Here is a 20,566-nt window from a genome sequence, read left to right on the forward strand (position 1 = left end):
GGGCGACTATTTGCATACCTTAGCATGGTATTGCAAGCAAAGAATTTCACTGTGACTTGTCCCATGTGGCAATAAAGTTTTCAGCTCAGTTTTCAGGTTATATTTCTTGCATTTATGACTACCACACGTATCCTAAAAATTGCTACAGATATCGCAAATTCACTTGTATATTATTTCCAGCCCTCTTTTGTTTTTTTTACATTTCCTGAACTTTTTACAGCAATTCCCATCAGTCACCATGAGACTCCTTATCCTTTAAGAGAATTTATATCCCTTTTCCAGGAACAGATTGATTTCCGCCCCAACCATTTGAATCTGTTAATCTTTTCCATCAGAGACATCTGGCAACTTAACAGGCACTTGCTTTAATATCAGCACTTGAGTTCCACTACATCATTCTTCCCGCACTTCGTGACATTCCCGCAGGTAGCAGAGTTCTGCAACCCAGGAACAAGATCGGTAAAGATTAAAATCTGTCGGAGTCACACATAGTTTAGTTTAGAGACACAGCATGGAAACTGCCCCTTCGGCCCACCGAGTCTGCACCGACCATAGAAACATCGGCAGAGAAAATAGGTTGCAAGAGTAGGCCAATAGATCGGGTAGGCGCACAGAATCTCTTGCCCAGAGTAGGGGCAACATAGGTTCCGTTCAGTTTCCGTTTTCAGTTTAGTTTATTGTCACGTGTACCGAGGTACAGTGAAAAGCTTTTGTTGCGTGCTAACCAGTCAGCAGAAAGACAATACATGATTACAATCGATCCATTTATAGTGTACAGATACATGATCAGGGAATAACGTTAAGTGCAAGGTAAAGCCAGCAAAGTCCGATCAAGGATAGCAACATAGAAAATAGGTGCTGGAGCCGGCCATTCAGCCCTTCGAGCCAGCACCGCCATTCAATGTGATCATGGCTGATCATTCAAAATCAGTAACCCGTTCCTGCTTTTCCCCCCATATCTCTTGTTTCCAATTGGCTTCCACTGCCTTCTGTGGCAGAGAATTCCACATCTGTGGCAGAGAATTCCACATCTGTGGCAGAGAATTCCACAGACCAGCGATCACTAGTTCTGCTCTACACACATCAGGACAATTTACCAAAGCCGATTAACCTACAAACCTGCACGTCTTTTGAGTGTGGGAGGAAACCAGAGCCCCCAGGGAAAACCCACGCAGGTCACGGTGAAAACGTGCAAACTCCGTACAGACAGCACCTGTAGTCGTGATCGAACCCGTGCTCTAAGCCACTATGCGGCCCACAGTCTGGCTGAGAAAACACACTTGACCGACTTACATTGAACATAGAACCAGTACAGCACAAGAACAGGCCCTTCAGCCCACAATGCCTGTGCTGAACATGATGCCAAGACCAAATCTTAGGGGATCTTATTGAAACATATAAGATTGTTAAGGGTTTGGACATGCTAGAGGTAGGAAACATGTTCACAATGTTGGGGGAGTCCAGAACCAGGGGCCACAGTTTAAGACTAAGGATTAAGCCATTAAAACGGAGACGTGGAAATACTTTTTCTCCCAGAGAGTTGTGAGTCTGTGGAATTCTCTGCCTCAGAGGGTGGTGGAGGCAGGTTCTCTGGATACTTTCAAGAGACAGCTAGGTAGGGCTCTTAAAGATAGCGGAGTCAGGGGATATGGGGAGAAGGCAGGAACGGGGTACTGATTGGGGATGATCAGCTATGATCACATTGAATTGCGGTGCTGGCTAGAAGGGCCGAATGGCCTACTCCTGCACCTATTATTTGTTGTCTGTTGTCAAATCTTATCTGCCTGCACAAAATATCGGTCTACTTTCTACATGTCCACTTGGCTATTCAATAGTCTCTTATATGCCACTATCATACCTGCTCCCACCACCACTGCCCACAATGTGTTCCAGACCCACACCACCCTCTGTTAAACAAACCTGCCCCTCACATCTTCTTTCAACTTTGCCCCCATCAAAACTATGCCCACTAATATTTGATATATCCACCATGGGGGAAAAAACAACCATTCCAGAGAAAAGAATCCATGTCTGTCCAAACCTCTCATTGCAGCTAAAACCCTCTAGTCCAGGAGAAACTCAACGGGTGAGGCAGCATCTATGGAGCGAAGGATATAGGCGACGTTTCGGGTCGAAACCCTTCTGTAGTTCAGCCCCTTCAACCTTGGGTTGTATCACAAATCTTTTACAATCTTTACCAAAGCCAACTAACCAATTCTACACGGCCATCGTAGAGTCTGTTCTCACCTTCTCCATCATGGTCTGGTTTGGCTCAGCCACCAAGCACGACATCCGGAGGCTGCAGCGAATCGTCCGATCAGCTGAGAAGGTTATTGGCTGCAACCTTCCCTCCATTGATGAACTGTACACTGCAAGGGCCAGGAAGCGAGCGGGCAAGATCATCTCTGACCCCTCTCACCCTGGCCACAAACTCTTTGAATCACTTCCCTCTGGAAGGCGACTCCGGACTGTCAAAGCTGTCACAGCCAGACATAAAAACAGTTTTTATCCACGAGTAGTTGCTCTACTCAACAGCCAAAAATCTGTAGCCTCCCTTTGATCTGGTATTTTGTTGGTTCACATGCTTGATCAATGGTGTTTTATCATTAATGTTTTATTATTATTAATGTTTAGTGTTTTCTGAGTCATTCGTAACTGTCACTGTATGTCATGTTGTTATTTGTGGGCGGAGCACCAAGGCAAATTCCTTGTATGTGAATACTTGGCCATTAACTTACTTACTTACTTAAACTTACTTACTACAAACCTGTACGTCTTTGGCGCGTGGGGGAAAACCGGAGCACCTGGAGAAAACCCACGCAGGTCACGGGGAGAACGTACAAACTCCGTACAGACAGCACCCGTAGTCAGGATGGAACCCGGGTCTCTGGCGCTGTGAAGCAGCAACACTACCTCTGCGCCACCGTGCCGCCCCCAAATAGATATTTGGAGATAGAAGGTACTTTCAAGAGAGAGAGCTAGATAGGGCTCTTAAAGATATCGGAGTCAGGGGATATGGGGAGAAAGCAGGAACGGCGGATTGATTGGAGATGATCAGCCATGATCACATTGAATGGCAGTGCTAGCTCGAAGGGACGAATAGGCTACTCATGCACCTATTGTCTATTGTACTGCAGATGCTGAATTTCTGGGCAAAACACAAAGTGCTGGAGGAACTCAGCGGATCAGGCAGCATCTGTGGAGAGAAAAGGGACAGAAGACATTTTAGGTTGGATCCTAATAATGGAATGACGAAGTTTTGAGTCGGGACTCTTCTTCAGTCTGAGGAAAGAACCCGATCTGGAATGTTGTCCATCCATCTCTTCCACAGACACGACTTGACCTGTTGAATTCCTCCAGCAATTGTGGCTTGTACAGAGGTATTGCCCCTTTATAAATGAAGATCTCATCGTTAGAAACACTAACACACAAGCATAGAGCGAGCCCAAGAAAGGAAAGTCCAGGTTATATAGATCAAATGTACATAGAACATCGAAAAGTACAGCACAGGAACAGACCCTTCGGCCCTCCCTGTCTGTGCCAAATATGAGGTCAAGAAACTTAGATCCCCTCTGCCTGCGTGTGATCCATATCCACGTGCCTCTCTACAAGCCTCTTAAATGCTACTAGGGGAAGGACTTGAACTTTATTTCGCCTTCCACCACAGTGAGGAGTGGGTAGGAGTCACTGTGGTGGATGTTCATGTTAAAATGTGTTTTGATTGTTCCGTTTCCAAGATGGCTGCCGGAAGTGAGAGTGAACACTGGCACGATTAGCTGCCATTGCTCTCTCTCTTTAAATTGTGTATTGTTGATGACCCTACAACTTCTTTTTGGTTTCATTTTGTTTATATGTTTGTAATTTGCTTGTTTTAATCTGTAAGGTGTCCTTGAGAGTCCTGAAAGGCAGCCATAAATAAAATGGATTATTATTATTACTATCGTATCTGCCTCCACCGCCACCCCTGGCCAGGGACCCACCACGCTATGTGTATAAACACGTCCTCTGTATATCCTTTGCTTGGGCAGTTTACACCCCAGCTGTATGAACATTGACTTCTCCAATTTCAGGTAGTCCTTGCTTTCTCCCTCTTTCCCCTCCCCTTCCCAGCTCTCTCACAGCCCACTGTCTCCGCCTCTTCCTTTCTTCTTCCCCCCCCTCCCGCCTCACCCCCACATCAGTCTGAAGAAGTGTCTCGACCCAAAACGTCACCTATTCCATTTTTCCATAGATGCTGCCTCTCCTGCTGAGTTTCTCCAGCATTTTTGTCTACCTCTGTATATCCTTTATATATTTCAGCTGTTATCAGGCAACTGAACCATCCAGTCACCAACAAGAGAACAGTCGTGACCTCCCATCTACCTCATTGGAGACACTTGGACTATCTATATGCGGACTTTACTGAACTTTATTTTGCACTAAACCTTATTCCCTTTATCTTGTATCTGTGGACGGCTTGATTGTAATCATGGATAGTCTTTTCGCTGACTGGACAGCAAGCAACAAAAAAGCTTTTCACTGTTCCTCGGTCCACGTGAGAATAATTAACTAAAGTTTTAAATAGAACCTAAATTTTAATCTAAACTAAACATTTAACCTTTAATCTAAACTAAACATTAAACCTTGCCCCTCTTACCTTAAAGTTATGCCTTCATTGGTGTGATTTTTTAAATTGCATTAGAGATTGGTGTCATGGTGGTGCAGTGGTAGAGTTGCTGCCTCACAGCGCCAGAGACCCGAGTTCCATCCTGACTACGGGTGCCGTCTGTACGGAGTTTGTACATTCTCCCCGTGACCTGCGGGGGTTTTCTCCAGCTGCTCCAGTTTCCTCCCACACTCCAAAGACATACAGGTTTGTAGGTTGATTGGCTTGGTATAAATCTAAATGTAAATTGTCCCGAGTGTGCATAGGATAGTGTTAGCATGCGGGGATCGCTGGTCGGCGCCGACACAGTGGGCCGAAGCGCTGTATCACTAAAATAAACTTATCACAGAGAGTAGTGAGTCTGTGGAATTCTCTGCCTGTGGAGGCCGGTTCTCTGGATGCTTTCAAGAGACAGCTAGATAGGGTTCTTAAAGATAGGGGATATGGGCAGAAGGCAGGAACGGGGTACTGATTGTGGATGATCAGCCATGATCACATTGAATGGTGGTGCTGGCTCGAAGGGCTGAATGGCCTAACTCCTGCATCTATTGTCTATTATCTAAACTAAATTAAAGATTGCAGGAAACAACAGATATGAAAAAGGCAAAACGGAAGTCAGAATATTAAAGAAACATATTATTTAATGGCCTTAAAGTAAATAACACAATCCCAGAGGGGCGATTCACCAAGAACTACAATAATACCAACAAAAATACATTTTCACACAAAGGGACTTTTAAATAAGGGACATTAAAAAAAAATCCCTGTTTACAGTTTTTCAAGTTATTGTACTAAGCATGACAACTAAACACATCATTTTACAGTATAATACACTTGCAAAGCAAGGTTGTTATATTGTTCTATAACATAATCCAGAGGGAAGACATACCATGAACCAAAGCCTGGTAAGAAATTGTTTTACAATATATAAACACTTGGATCTGGATGGCAAACTGCAACCAGACTATTTTTTTAAACGCTTTTCTTTTTGTTATTTTTAATCAGTGCAAACGTGTTCATACAAGGCAGTCTTGGCTGGTCTATACCTTGTTGCTCGAAGGAAAAAGCTGTTTGCATTAATAATCATTTAAGTTCATAACAATAGTCATAATTTGTCCACAGAAAAGAAAAATTCATCTTTATTCCTTCCAAATTCATCTTTAAAAATAGACCCATCTTTGACACTAATCTCTTCATTAAGATATCTATGTTTTTTTTAAATGGTTTGACATGTTTTTAATAAAGACCGTGAACATGGGCGGCACAGTGGGGCAGCGGTAGAGTTGCTGCCTCACTGCGCCAGACACCCGGGTTTCCATCCTGACCACGGGTGCTGTCTGTACGGAGTTTGTACGTTCTCCCCGTGACGCCGTGGGTTTTAACCGGGTGCTCCGGTTTCCTCCCACACTCCAAAGACGTACAGGTTTGTAGGCTAATTGGCTTCGGGAAGATTGTAAAATGTCCCCAGTGTGTGTAGGATAGTGTTAGTGTGCAGGGTTCGCTGGTCGGCATGGACTCGGTGGGCCGAAGGGCCTGTTTCCGCACTGTATTTTAGCTTAGTTTAGAGATACAGCATGGAAACAGGTCCTTCGGCTCACTGAGTCCACACCGATCAGCAATCCTCACGTACGCTAGCAGTATCCTACACACTCGGGACAATTTACAAATTTACCTAAGCCAATTATTCTACATAGCTGTACGTCTTTGGAGTGTGGGAGGAAACTGGAGAAAACCTACACGCGTCATCGGGAGAACGTACAAACTCTGTATAGACAGCACCCGTAGTCAGGATGGAACCCAGGTCTCCGGCGCTGTGAGGCAGCAACTCTACCGCTGCGCCACGTTCATGTGCTTTCGTTAAACTAAATATCTAAACTAAAAAGTAAACAACATTTTTGTACGGAAGTCCAGGTCAGTGTGGAACCCAGACTTCTGAGGGGTTAAAAGCACCAGCATAACAATGCACAAGTGATCATCTGGTGAAAGCTTGTGTTATGAGATGGTAACAGAATCAGACAGAGAGGGTGGGAGATGCATGCTACATCAGTGGCTCCGTTACCATTTCATAAACGCCGTGGAGGTAGTCATGTGCAATAATGAACAATATCTTAATTGGAGTGGGGCGAGGGGAAAAAAAAAAAGTTTGTGTTACATACAGTACATTAAAGTTTAAGAAAGAACTGCAGATGCTGGAAAAATCGAAGGGAGACAAAAATGCTGGAGAAACTCAGCGGGTGAGGCAGCGTCTATGGAGCGAAGTCTGAAGAAGGGTCGCGACCCGAAACGTCACCCATTCCTTCGCTCCATAGATGCTGCCTCACCTGCTGAGTTTCTCCATTATTTAAGTCTACCTACAATACATTAAAGGTCATTTCCTATTTGCATTCCCTGCATATGAATTCCATGTGTCAACGCTTCATTATTGAGATCTTATATATATAGATGGTAAACAGGTCAGGCACCCGTGTTATTAACATATATACATTTTTCATTCAAAATTGGTCATTCGGCTGAATCTTAGATTCTGTGTTGAGAGCAACAATTTTAATACAAATTTCACATTTTGGTTGTTGTCCATCGTTTCCAGTTTTTTTTTGTTCTTCAGTTTAGAGATACAGCGCGGAAACAGGCCCTTCGGCCCCACCGAGTCCGACCAGATATCGCCCTGTACGCTAACTTATAATTTAGTTCTGTTTAGTTTAGAGATACAGCGTAGAAACAGGCCCTTCGGCCCCACTGAGTCCGCGCCGACCAGCGATCGCCCCCCACACACTAACTTATAAATTAGTTTTAGAAAGAACTGCAGATGCTGGTAAAATCGAAGGTAGACAAAAATGCTGGAGAAACTCAGCGGGTGAGGTAGCAGCTATGGAGCAAAGGGATTCCTTCACTCCATAGATGCTGCCTCACCCGCTGAGTTTCTCCAGCATTTTTATCTACCTATAAATTAGTTTTGTTTAGTTTTGAGATACAGGGCGGAAACAGGCCCTTCAGCCCACCGAGTCCACGCCGACCAGCGATCACACACTAACTTATAATTCTTGGATAGTTTCAGAGTTGCCCTTCCTAAAAGGGAATTAGCTACAAACTAATGTTCCGCACCTTTTCAGTGACCACAAACACCTCCATGTGTACAATGACACAGATATTACATGAATGAGGTGCACTGGTAATAGCTACAAGATTCGAAATGGTGCATGATTTTTTTTTTTGCAATGGCCTCCCTCACACCCGCAGTGGGACAAGTCTGTCAAAATGCAAGGCGTAAAACAAACCCAGATTTATAGAAGGAAACAAGGTTTATAATTGGGAGAGTAGACAAAAAATGCTGGAGAAACTCAGCGGGTGAGACAGGATCTATGGAGAAAAGGAGTAGGTGACGTTCCAGGTCGAGACCCTTCTTCAGATGGGTATTTGGGCAGATACACAGATAGGAAAGGTTTAGAGGGATGCCGGCCAAACACGGGAGGGTGGGACTGGCGCAGGTGGGGCATCTTGGTCAGTGTGGGCAAATTCATAAGAGCAGAATTAGGCCAATCGGACCATCGAGTCTACTCTGCCATTCAGTCATGGCTGATCTATCCCTCCCTTCTAACTCTAACATTTTCCGGCCTTCTCCCCATAACCCCTGACACCCGTACTAATCAAGTTGGGCCACATGGGCTTGACTCCAGGTCGAAACAAGGAACTGTAGATGCTGGTTTGCTGAAAGAAATGACACAAAGAAATGGCAGAAACTCAGCTGGTCAGGCAGCATCCCTGGAGAACATGCATAGCAGACGTTTCTAGGACATCAGGACCCAAAACGTTACCTATCCACCTTCTGCAGAGATACTGCCTGACCCGCTGAGTTTCTCCAGCACTTTGTGTCTGTATGACTGGCCTCAATTTGAAGCATGCATGAAGTTATGGAGTAAGGGAGTACGGAAGCAGGCCCTTCAGCCTAAATCACCTAAGCTGACCATCATGCCCTTAGTCCCATTTGCCTGCGTTTGGCCTATATTTCTCTAAACCTTTTCTGTCTATGTACCTGTCCAAATGTCTTTTAACTTTCAAGAGAGAGCTAGATAGGGCTCTTAAAAATAGCTGAGTCAGGGAATATGGGGAGAAGGCAGGAACGGGTTACTGACTGGGGATGATCAGCCATGATCACATTGAATGGCGGTGCTGGCTCGAAGGGCTGAATGGCCTACTCCTGCACCTATTGTCTATTGGTGTTATAGTACCTGCCTCACCCACCACCCTCTGAATGAATAGTTGCCCCACAGGTTCCTCTCACATTAAACCTATGTCCTCTGTTCCTGATTCCCAAACTCTGGGGGAGAAGACTCATCCTAACTTTTCCCCTCAGGTTTAGGCACAATCAACTACTGTTGGGCACAAAAGATACATAATGTCGATATCAGAAACATGCCAGCAATGGGGGCGGGACTTACCCAGAAGGCCGCAGGCTGTGGAAAGTGCCCTGGGCACGGGAGGAAGGCACTGAGACAGTGCATTCTCTCAGTGAGGGATTTCAGGCAGGGGGTGGGGACTGAGATTCCTACTTACGTACAATCTGACGTCTTTAGTAAGGATTCACGTCATGTGACCCAGGGGCGGCACGGTGTACGCAGTAGTACAGTTGCTGCCCCACAGCGCCAGAGTCCCGGGTTCGATCCTGACTACGGGTGCTGTCTGTATGGAGTTTGCACGTTCTCCCCGTGGGTTTCCTCCGGGTGCTCCGGTTTTCCTCCCACACTCCAAAGGCGTACAGGTTTGTATGTTAATTGGTTTCCGTAAAATTGTAAATTGTCCCTTGTGTGCATGGGATAGTGTTTGCGTGCGAGGATTGCTGGTCGGCGCAGACTTAGTGGTTTCCACTTAGTATTTCCACGCTGTATCTCTCCCGTCTAAACGTAACCCTGACATAAGTCGGGGAGTGCCTGGAGTTTTGTTTCAACCGGAAAAATGTGTATTCGGCTTTGAATGACATTGCTGGCTCGAAGGGCCAAACCGCCTACTCCTGCATCTATTGTCTATTGGGCTGCACTTTCTCTGAAGCATATCTATTTTGCACAGGAAAATAAGGGACATCAAATTCACATATTTTGGTGTAAGATTTACAACAACTGTAAAACTTATCACAAGTTTACTGTTGGTTAGCTTTCAAGGACTTTAATAGTGATTTATATGTACAGTAACACAGCCAGATGTATAATCATCTTGTACAGTAAAAAAAATGAGACATCATTTCATCTTTTAATAGTGCAACATTTATCTGTTGGTACAACACAACTATTATTAAACGACAACACTGATCGGAAATAACTGACCACAGAGAGTTGAAGAGAATATCTTCAGTGTGTTAGACTGTCAAACTGGGAGGAGCGCATCCAGATTTATCACATGCGCGGGCGGGTCTTGCTAAAAACAGTATTTTGCTGGCTTGATAACGTTCTAAAGAAGGTTATTTCTAAAAATTGAGTTTTAAATCGGATACCGTCAAGAAACCCAGAGCCAAGAAGTGCTAAAACAGTTTTGTGCTTTTTGTTTTTCTCTTCTTTACCAAAACCACAATGGAGTGTGGTGCAGGAGAGGGTCATGCAGTGAGACGCACTACCCGCTCAATACCTAAAGGATGAAGAGGTAAAATTAATAAGTGCTCCTGGAAGCAAAACCAAAAAAAAAAGAAAGCTCCAAGTCACAAAATGGCCGCTACGTGTGTTTTGCATGGCCCCCTCTGTCACGTGCTAACATGCCAAAATGGCCCAGCGGCATGGCTAGCGCACTAGCCGAGAAGTCTCAAGTAACATTTTGAAGTGCAGGTTTGAAGTATGCTGGCCAAGGTTCAGGATCTACCACACACACACACCCACACAGCACTCAAACACTGGTGATAGAAGCCAGGCACTTCGCCGGTTTCTGAAGTGTCTCGGCTTTGCTGGTCACAGTATCCGCAGTTGCTCGGAACGTGAATTCGGCCGCGCCTCCTCTTCCCGGGCTAAGAGAAGGGTTCTGATGTTTGCTGCTGTCTAAGAGGCTGGAGGTGTTAGAGGCCAGACTTTCACGAGTACTGAAAGACACCAGGGGTGGAAAAACATTAACGTTCCCCCAAACTACTAACGTCACGACATTCAATCCTTCACCCGCGTCCCTGGCCAGCTTGAGGCAACAAGGAGGCCAGGAACCGGAGACAAGCTGACCAATGCATGGGAATGTGTGGGAAGGAACTGCAGATGCTGGCTCACGCCACAGATCCGACACCAAAATGCTGGAGTAACTCAGCGGGGCAGGCAGCATCTCTGGAGAGAAGAGACTGGTGACCTTTCAGGTCGAGACCCTTCACCGTACGGACAAATAGTAAACGGGAGAAGGCGTCATCACTGGGTGGTGAGGACATTCCCAAAGTAAAAGGTGCGGAGGTGACAAAAGCAAAGCTCTACCTCATGCGGACCCGGAACTCGTTGAGGAGAGGGTGGGGGGGGGGGGGGGGGGGGGGGGGGGGGGGGGGGGGGGGGCGGAGGGTAACAAAGGTGAGGCCTCTGTTGAAGAAGGGTCTCGACCCGAAACGTCACCCATTCCTTCTCTCCAGTGATGCTACCTGTCCTGCTGAGTTACTCCAGCATTTTGTGTCTATCTTCAGTGAGGGGGTTTGGTGATGAGGCGTGATGGAGGGGTACAGGTTCATGCTGGGAACAAAACAAAATATTCCTCTGATCAGTCTTCTTACCTGTAATATAACAGTTTGATATTGTTACTTTGTGCAACTTATGAGCTGCAATCAGAGATTTTCCATTTTATTGCGGCTATTACATGTCTTTCACTGCTGTACTGACCAGCCACAATAAGCGAGTTCTGTATTCTGACTGCGCAAGCCCAGGTCATAGGGCACCCGCAATAAACATTCTCGGCAGCTCAGCTGCTGCGTGTGTGCAGGCCTGTGTTTCCATCCGTAGTCAGGATCAAACCCTGGTCTCCGCTGTTGAATTGCTACTGGACAGTCCCCGTCCCCTCCCGAGTGTCCCATCCCTGTACGGGGACGGCCGGAGATGTCCGGGGTGACCCTGGACTAACGGGACACCAGCCCGGAGCAGCGGCGGCCCCAGGCTTACAGCCAGCGCGGAGATGAAGCACCAACTCCAGCTCAATTCTGCCTGTCCCGCCAGGTTAAACAACAGCCCGGACTCCCCAAAAAGGTTTTTTTTAGGAACAACCTTTCATCGTCTCATCTCTCAACTGTGCTGAAATTGCAACATTCACTTATTGTGAAGTGGAAGGGAAATGAAAAAAGGTGGCGCAGTGGCAGAGTTGCTGCCTCACAGCTCCAGAGACCCGGGTTCCATCCTGACTACGGGTGCTGTTTGTACAGAGTTTATACGTTCTCTCTGTGACCTACGTGGGTTTTCTCCGGGAGCTCTGGTTTCCTCCAACACGCTAAAGACGTACAGGTTTGTAGGTTAATTGGCTCCGTAAAATTGTAAATTGTCCCTAGTGTATGTCGGACAGTGCTAGTGTGCGGGGATCGCCAGTCGGTGCGGACTCAGTGGGCCGAAGGGCCTGTTTCCACGCTGTATCGCTAAAACCATTAAGTAAATACATCCAGTCCTATCCAGGCTGATGGTTTCAATCGACAATAGAAAATAGGTGCAGGAGCAGGCCATTCGGCCCTTCGAACCAGCACGGCCATTCACTGGGATCAGTATCCCATTCCCGCCTTCTCCCCATATCCCGACTCCGTTATCTTCAAGAGCTCTGTCTAACTCTCTCTTGAAAGCATCGAGAGAATTTGCCTCCACTGCCTTCTGAGGCAGAGAATTCCACAGATTCACAATACTCCACATGGTTTAAGCAACCATCTAGCAACTCTCACTCAGTCAATCCAGAAGATTAAATCAAGGATAATTTTGTAGCTCTGTTACTCATCAGTATTCTCTTGCAGGGAGCTCTCTTGAGTTGATAATGCCCTGCTTGTGATTTTCTAAGCATTTAAAATAATGATCCCCAAGTCATAATTGCCACATGTTGGAATTTCCTGTACGTGCTCTGAAGCTGCGTGCAACTGGAAAGTTTCCTCTGCTGCGTGGAAAATAGGAACGAATCATTGCTAGTTTAGAAGTACGGTGTGGAAACAGGCCCTTCGGCCCATCGAGTGCACACCGGCCCTTCGGCCACCCGTTCTCACACTAGTACAATGTTATCCCAGTTTCTTATCCGCTCCCTAAAACATAGTAGGGGCAATTTACGGAGGGCCGATTGACCAACAAACCCGCACGTCTGTGGGAGGAAACCGGAGCACCCGGAGGAAACCATTGCGGACACAGGGAGAACATACAAACTCCGTACAGACATCACACACAGTCAGGATCGAACCCGAGTGTCTGGGGCTGTGAGGCAGCAACTCTACCGCTGCGCCACCTTGCCACTGTTTAGTTTAAGTTAGTTTAGTTTAATTCAGTTTAGTTCAGCTTAGTTTAGGGAGACAGGATGGAAACAGGCCCTTCAGCCTACCAATTCCGCAACGACCAGCGACAGTAGACGAAACAAAAATGGAGCACTCGGAGTCAGAGGTGGTGAATCTGTGGAATTCATTGCCACAGAAGGCTGTGGAGGCCAAGTCAGTGGATAGTTTTAAGGCAGGGATAGATAGATTATTGATTAGTATGGGTGTCAGGGGTTATGGGGAGAAGGCAGGAGAATGGGTTTGAGAGGGAGAGATAGATCAGCCATGATTGAATGGCGGAGTAGACTAAACGGGCTGAAAGGGCTAAATTCTATTCCTTCTGACCTACACTAGTTCTATGTTATCTCAGTTTCTCATTCTACACACTAGGAAAGATCCCGGCAAGCCGCGCTCAGCAGGAGATGCGGCCAGACTGACCAACAGGCCCGGATTGTCCGCTGTGGTCAGAAGATTGAGGAAACTCCCTCACTGTCCATCTCGCCGGCCGGAGAATGTCGACTCGCCCGCCGTGGACCGGGAACCCACCTGGAGACCCAGCCCGCCCGGGGCAGACGGACGGACGGACGGGTGAGCAGACCGGCTGCGGGAGGGAGTGCGCGGCCTCGACAGGGGGAGTGCAGCAGCCTGGGGCTCGGCTGGACCGGGCGCCACTCCAAGAGGCCGAGCACGTGGATCACGCGCGGCCTACAGCGGTGGCGGAGGACACCATGGCTACACTCGGCACCAGTACTGTATCTGAGATGCTTATCTAAGATGTATTTACGTGCTTATGTATAGTGATACTTGCGTACAACAATTAATTTCACTGTACCTCGGTACGTGTGACAAATAAAGTACCATGCCATACCACTAGGGGGCAGTGGTACCTTCTCCCTGTGACCACGTGGGTTTTCTCTGGGTGCTCTGGTTTCCTCCCACACTCCAAAGACCTACAGGTTTGTAGGTTTATTGCCTTTGGTAAATTGTCCCTAGTGGGTGTAAGATTGTGGGGGGGGAATCGCTGGTCAGCGTGGTCTCGGTGGGCTGAAGGGCCTGTTTCCGCACTGTACCTCTAAAGTCTAGACTCTAATTCCAATTTCTGCCTGAAACCAAACGATTCTAGGGGACATCAGAGGAGAGGCACCTATTCTGCAGAATATGAAATTAATAAAAACACTTCTTTGCCTGAATTTGTCTTGAGAGCATTTGTGATTTTCAATCTCACACTTCTTTTACTGGCTAACCTTTTCGCAGGTTTTTGCGCGCGTTGTGCGGTGGCCATTTGGCTTAATTTTGTGCGTCATGAATTATGGCATTTGCCTTTAAATGTTGTCTAATGCCTGTAATTATGTGGGTGGGATCAATTACATGGTCGGAGGCGTGCTTGCTGTTGGGATTCTTGCCCAGAAGCTGGTAGTTTGTTTAGTGAGTTCGGAGGAAGCATGGAGGGACGGAGTAGCTTTCGACCATGGGTCAGAGCTTTCCAACACCAACAGAGTTTTCTAACGTTTCGTAGCCACGTGCTGGAGTTTGACTAAGATTAAAATGTACTCATCAAGAAGAAGTTTGGATGAATATCTTACTGTTTTGCTTCGCACAATAAAGAAACTATTAATCAAGAGACTGTGTTTTGAAGATTTATCTTTTGAAGGCTTTGATGGGGAGCTCCCATGCGTAAACGAGGCTATCTCCTTACCCCCTGGTCTTGGCTATTTCTTGAACGATATAATAATCTGCCACTATAATGAATCGAAATAATCTGCCACTACATCGAATCAAAATAATCTGTCACTATGCATTGTATTAGCACCGTGAGGCATCCCGCGAGGTCAGAGATAAATCTCAAGGCCCTGCTGTTTTTTCCATTTCAATGCTTACCGAGGGGAATTGAATCCACTGTCTACTGTGATGCTGCTGCTGTCCATGCTGTCGAGTCGAGCGGAGTGGGTGGCCTTCTGAGCGGGGTTGGTCTCGCTCTCTTTTGGGCTGAGGAGCGTGAGGTGCTTCCTCTGGAGCCCCTTGTCCTTCTCCCGCTCCAGCAGCCACTGCACAGTGCCGCCGTCTTCCCGCCTCTTGCCCTCCTGCGGGCTCTTGCCGCCGCCGCCGCCGTCGTCCTCCGAGTCGTCGTCGTCCTCGGACACGTTGTAGTAGTCGAAAGACGAGGACTCGTGGTGCCCCGACGGGTGGCCGTGCCCGGGGACGGGCGGCATCATGCCCGCCAGCTTCTCGCAGTTCGTATGAAACAACCCCGACGGCTTAACGTGCTGAGATTTACAGGACGATATGCCGGGGGACTCCGGGCAAGTATCGTCCAGGCGGTTTACAGCGGGCGATTCGCACGGCGGGGTGAAGGCTTGTCCATTGACCACCGCCGTCGTCGCCATCAGCGGCAAACTGACGCCGCCGTTCGTCTCGTTTTTGTCCAGATAATGGTTCGGCAGCAGCGACAACTGTTCCAGCTGCCCGTTGACGTTTTCCTCCACGGGCGCTGGCTGCCTCGACAGTCGGTCCAAGGGGGACAACGTGGTCACCCCGTCCGACAAGGTGAGGGCATGGCAGTCCTTGAAGGCGTCGTCGCCGTCATGCCTGGCCACCGGGGGAGAAGGTGCAGTCCGTGGGATGCTCTCCTTGCACGGGTTCCTCTCCGCCTCGGTGCTGCCCGGGTCGCGGAGACTTACCACGGGCGGGAGGGGTTGCGGCGCGTTGGCGGCCTCGCCGGGGTTGTGACTGTCCACGCACTCGGGGATACTCGGCTCGGTGATGTGATTGGAATGAGAGGCCAGCCCGGCAGCCCGGTGGAGGAGGCCGAGCGGTTTGGCAGAGCGGGATTTGTCGCCGGCTCCTTGACCCTCCTCCACCGGCACGACGGCGCCCAGGGGTCGGTTGGCGTTGTCCATGGATCTCGAGCGCTCCTTGGCCTTGCCGCTCCTGTCGGTCCGGGACTTGCGGTCTTGCGTGTGGCTGTGGCTGCGGTGGACCTTGGGCTGCAGGCCGTCCCTGGGGAGCTGGCTCTCCATCCGCCTCTTGTACAGGTCGCCCGACACGTCCCACTCGGGCGCCACCGGGTAGCGGGGCTCCGCCGCGTTCAGCCTGTCGTAGGCCACAAAGCCGTTGTCGCCCCGTGGTGGCTCCATCCCATTGACGCAGGGGGCCCGGGTGACCGGGTCGTACAACTCATACTCTCTGCTCCCCGTCAGCTCCAAGTGGGTGTCCTCCGACTGCTCCCCACCCTTCGCCACCCGGGACTTGCTGTGCGACCGCGACTTGCCGTGAGGCTTCTTGTGGCCGCGGCTCCTCCGGCTCTTGCCGCTGTGCTGGGCCGACGAGCTGGGCTTGTTGTGGCGATGGGCCTTGTCCTCCTCCAGCTTCTTCATCAGCGCCGTGTGCTTCATGACATTCTCCGTCGTCAACTCGGGGTTGATGCGCTTGATGATCTCCTGCTCCACCTCCCGCGGGATGGAGGTGGGGTTGTCCTCGTCCCGAAGGGGCCACTCCTCGGGTGGGAACTGGGCGGAGAAATTCACCAGCTGCTTCGACTTGTCCTTCTTGAAGCTCAGGCGGAACAGCTTCAGGCCGAACTTCTTGGGCGGCTTGTCGCCCTCCTTTAGCTTGGGCAAGCTCTCCATCTTGTAGGAGCAGTTGACCGTGCTCTTGCTCTTCTCCGTCTGGCTGGCCGCTGCCGCCGTCGGGTGGAAGGAGGGCGGCGGGCAGTGGGAGGAGTCCTTGCCCTCCTTGGCCGACTTCCTCTGCAGGGTGGACGCAGGGTGGTTGTGCGACTCCTCCCTGAAGCAGTTGCAGGAGTCGCAGTGGGTGCGGTGGTGGTGACCCCCTCCACGGTCCCGGAGTTGGCAGCCGGAGTTGGACGGCGTCACCGTGCCGGGCTGTGGCGACGTGCACTGCGATCTCTCCGGGATCCTCTCGTCCAAGTGGTACCATTTGCTGTTTGTCCGGATCAGGGAGGGCGTGATGAAGTAAGTCTGCGGGGTGACGATGAAATAGCCGTCGGGGGTCGGGTAGATCTTCCGCTCTCTCACCAGAAGGTTCAAGGTGTGGCAAAGGATCTCCTGACTAGGCGTGGGCACTCCTGCAACAAGACGAGAAATCAATGTCACCCACATCTATTCGCCAAGTCAATGGAGATCTATCTACAGATAGAGTCAGGGGTTATGGGGAGAAGGCAGTGGTTATGGGGAGAGGGTAGGAGAATGGCTTGAAGGGCCGAATGGCGTACTCGTGCACCTATTGTCTATTGAGACAGGCCCTCTCTCCCTCCCTCTCTCTAAATAGACAATAGGTGCAGGAGTACGCCATTCGGCCCTTCGAGCCAGCACCGCCATTCAATGTGATCATGGCTGATCATTCCCAATCAGTACCCTGTTCCTGCCTCCTTCCATATCTCCTGACTTTAAGAGCCCTATCTAGCTCTCTCTTGAAAGTATCCAGAGAACCGGCCTCCACCACCCTCTGAGGCAGAGAATTCCACAGACCCCCGAATGGGGTTAGGAGGAAGAGATAGATCAACCATGATTGAATGGTGGAGTAGACATGATGGGCCGACTGGCCCAATTCTGCTTCTATCCCTTATGAATATAGCTTTAAGCTGAGAAGCGCAAGATTTAGTAGGAGCCTGAGGGGTAATTGTTTAACTCAGAGGGTGACGGGTGTATGAACGAGCTGCCAGAGGAGGTAGTTGAGGCAGGTGCTGTAACTTATGATGAGCTTTTGACGGCACTGGGCTCATTGAAACTTACAAAATAGTGAAAGGCCTGGATAGAGTGGATGTGGAGAGAATGTTTCCACTAGTGGGAGAGTCTAGGACCAGAGGCCACAGCCTCAGAATTAAAGGCTTCCTTTGGGAAGGAGATGAAGAGGAATTTCTTTAGTCAGAGGGTGGTGAATCTGTGGACTTCATTGCCACAGACTGCTGTGGAGGCCAGGTCAGTAGATATTTTCAAGGCGGAGATTGATTGGCGGAGAGCATGTATGTCTGGGTTATGGGGAGAAGGCAGGAGAATGGGGTTAGGAGGGAGAGATAGATCAGCCATCATTGAATGGCGGATCAGACGTGATGGGCCAAATGGCCTAATTCTGCTTCGATCACATATATTTAGCTGAGAGGCACAAAATTCAGTAGGAGCCTGAGGGGCAACTGTTTCAATCAGAGGGTGGTGGGTGTATGGAACGAGCTGCCAGAGGAGGTAGTTGAAGCATGTACAAATACAACATTTAAAAGATATTTGGACAGGTAGTTTAGTTTAGTACAAATACAACATTTAAAAGATATTTGGACAGGTAGTTTAGTTTAGTTTTTTACTTTAGTTTATTATTGTCACATGTACCGAGCTGCAGTGACAATAGACAATAGGTGCAGGAGGAGACCATTCGGCCCTTCGCGCCAGCACTGCTATTCAATGTGATCATGGCTGAAAAGCGTTTTTGCTGCGTGCTATCCATGTCAGCGAAAAGACGATACATCTTACAATTAAGGGCGGCACGATGACGCAGCAGTAGAGTTGCTGCCTCACAGCGCCAGCGATCTGGATTCGATCTTGTCTACTGGTGCTGTCTGTACAGAGTTTGTGCGTTCTCCCCGTGAACTCGTGGGTTTTCTCCGGGTGCTCTGGTTTCCTCCCACAATCCAAGGAGATGCAGGTTTGTAGGTTAATTGGTTTTGTAAATTGTCCCTCGTGTGTGTGTAGGGTAGAACTAGTGTACGGATGTTCGCTGGCCGGGGCGGACTCGGTGGGCCGCGGGGCCTGTTTCAGAGCTGTATCTCGCAATTACACAGTAAATGACAAATGGGATTGGTGCAGATGGGGCATCTTGGACGGCATGTACGAGTTGGGCCGAAGGGCCTATTTCCATGCTGCACCATTCTACGAGTGCCACAATCTACCAGAACATCGACCAGCTCATGGCGAACATTAAGTTAAATACTTGGCAATGTCTGAAGACTCATAAAACCTACGCAAGCTAATTCATTCTTTTATCTTGATCTGTTCTTTTTAAGTTTTTTGTTAGAGATACAGCGTGGAAACAGGCTCTTCGACCCACCGGGTCCGCGCCGACCAGCGATCCCCCCACACTGACACTATCTACACCCACTAGGGACAATTTTTACATTTACCAAGCCAATTAACCTACAAACCTGTACGTCTTTGGAGCGTGGGAGGAAACCGAAGATCTCGGAGAAAACCCCACGCAGGTCACGGGGAGAACGTACAAACTCGGTACGGACAGCGCCCGTAGTCGGGATCGAACCCGGGTCTCCGGCGCTGCATTCGCCGTAAGGCAGCAACTCTACCGCTGCGCCACCGTGACCGCCCTGCCATGCCACTGCAAAGACAGAAGTGGTGAAACAGAATTTGTAGTATTACTCTCTTAATGCCCGGCAATTACAGCCTGATCCTTGAAATAATAGCATCCTGTTAAAGTCATCCTACTACTGCCAAGACTCCTCTTCCTAGTTGGGACACAAGCCCATGTTAATATCAGTAAAGGCCACACACTGTTTGACACCTTCTGTCACATCCACACCCCAACGATACCTACAGTCCCACAGTTATGGAGCTCTCCCCCCTCCCCCACCCCCGATCTTTTATCCCCCTCTCTTCCCTGTGCCCTCAATAAGTGTAGTTTAGAGATTTAGCGCGGAAACAGGACCTTCAGCCCACCAGGTCCACGCTGACCAACAATCCCCGCACATTAACACTATTCTACACCCACTGGGGACAATTTACAATTATACCTACAGCCAATTAACCTACAATCCCATGTGTGAGAAAGAACTGCAGTTGCTGGATAAAATCAAAGGTAGACACAAAATGCTGGAGTAACTCAGCGTGTGAGGCAGCATCTATGGAGAGAAGGAATGGGTGACGTTTCGGGTCGAGACCCGAAACATCACCCATTCCTTCTCTCCATAGATGCTGCCTCATCCTCCGAGTTACTCCAGCATTTTTGTGTTTACCTACAGTTCGATCCTGACTATGTGTGCTGCCTGTGTGGAGTTTGCATGTTCTCCGTCTACACTAGTCTCACCTGCCTGCTTTTGGCCCATATGCCTCTAAGCCATTGGTATCCATGTACTTGCCTGTGCCTCTTTTAAATGTTGTGCACGGTGGCGCAGCGGTAGAGTTGGTGTCTCACAGCACCAGAGACGTGGGTTCGATCCTGACTACAGGTGCTGCTGTATGGAGTTTGTACGTTCTCCCCATGACCTGCGTGGGTTTTTTCCAGTTGCCTGTTTCCTTCCACACTCCAATGATGTACAGGTTTGTAGATGAATCAGCTTGGGTAAGAACTGTAAATTATCCCTCGTGTGGTAGTATGAGATTGTGTAACGGGGATGGCTGGTCGGTACGGAATCAATGGGCCGAAGGGCCAGTTTCTGCACTGTATCTAAACTAAACTAGTTATGGTAGTTGGGGCAGTCCAGAACCAAAGGCCACAGTTTAAGAATAAAGGGTAAGCCATGTAGAACAGAGATGAGGAAACAC

General features: G+C 48.8%; 1 protein-coding gene across 5 annotated transcripts in view; it reads right to left on the minus strand.

Moving 5' to 3' along the window:
• Window positions 1-7,513: 7,513 nt before the first annotated feature.
• Window positions 7,514-20,566, minus strand: part of LOC129695251 (storkhead-box protein 2-like) — a 177,051-nt gene continuing 163,998 nt past the window's right edge. For 4 of the 5 annotated variants that reach the window (XM_055632038.1, XM_055632043.1, XM_055632041.1 and 1 more), the window contains exons 3-4: window positions 14,946-17,151; window positions 7,514-10,700 (exon numbers count right to left, since the gene is read on the minus strand). In XM_055632038.1, the coding sequence (XP_055488013.1) occupies window positions 10,511-10,700; window positions 14,946-17,151 (2,396 nt within the window). In that variant the 3' untranslated portion in view covers window positions 7,514-10,510. The remainder of the gene's footprint in view (window positions 10,701-14,945; window positions 17,152-20,566) is intronic. The other variant, XM_055632039.1, reaches the window with a different exon arrangement.

The sequence above is a fragment of the Leucoraja erinacea genome, chromosome 3 (assembly GCF_028641065.1).
Source record: "Leucoraja erinacea ecotype New England chromosome 3, Leri_hhj_1, whole genome shotgun sequence".
In the NCBI taxonomy this organism is placed as follows: Eukaryota; Metazoa; Chordata; class Chondrichthyes; order Rajiformes; family Rajidae; genus Leucoraja; species Leucoraja erinaceus.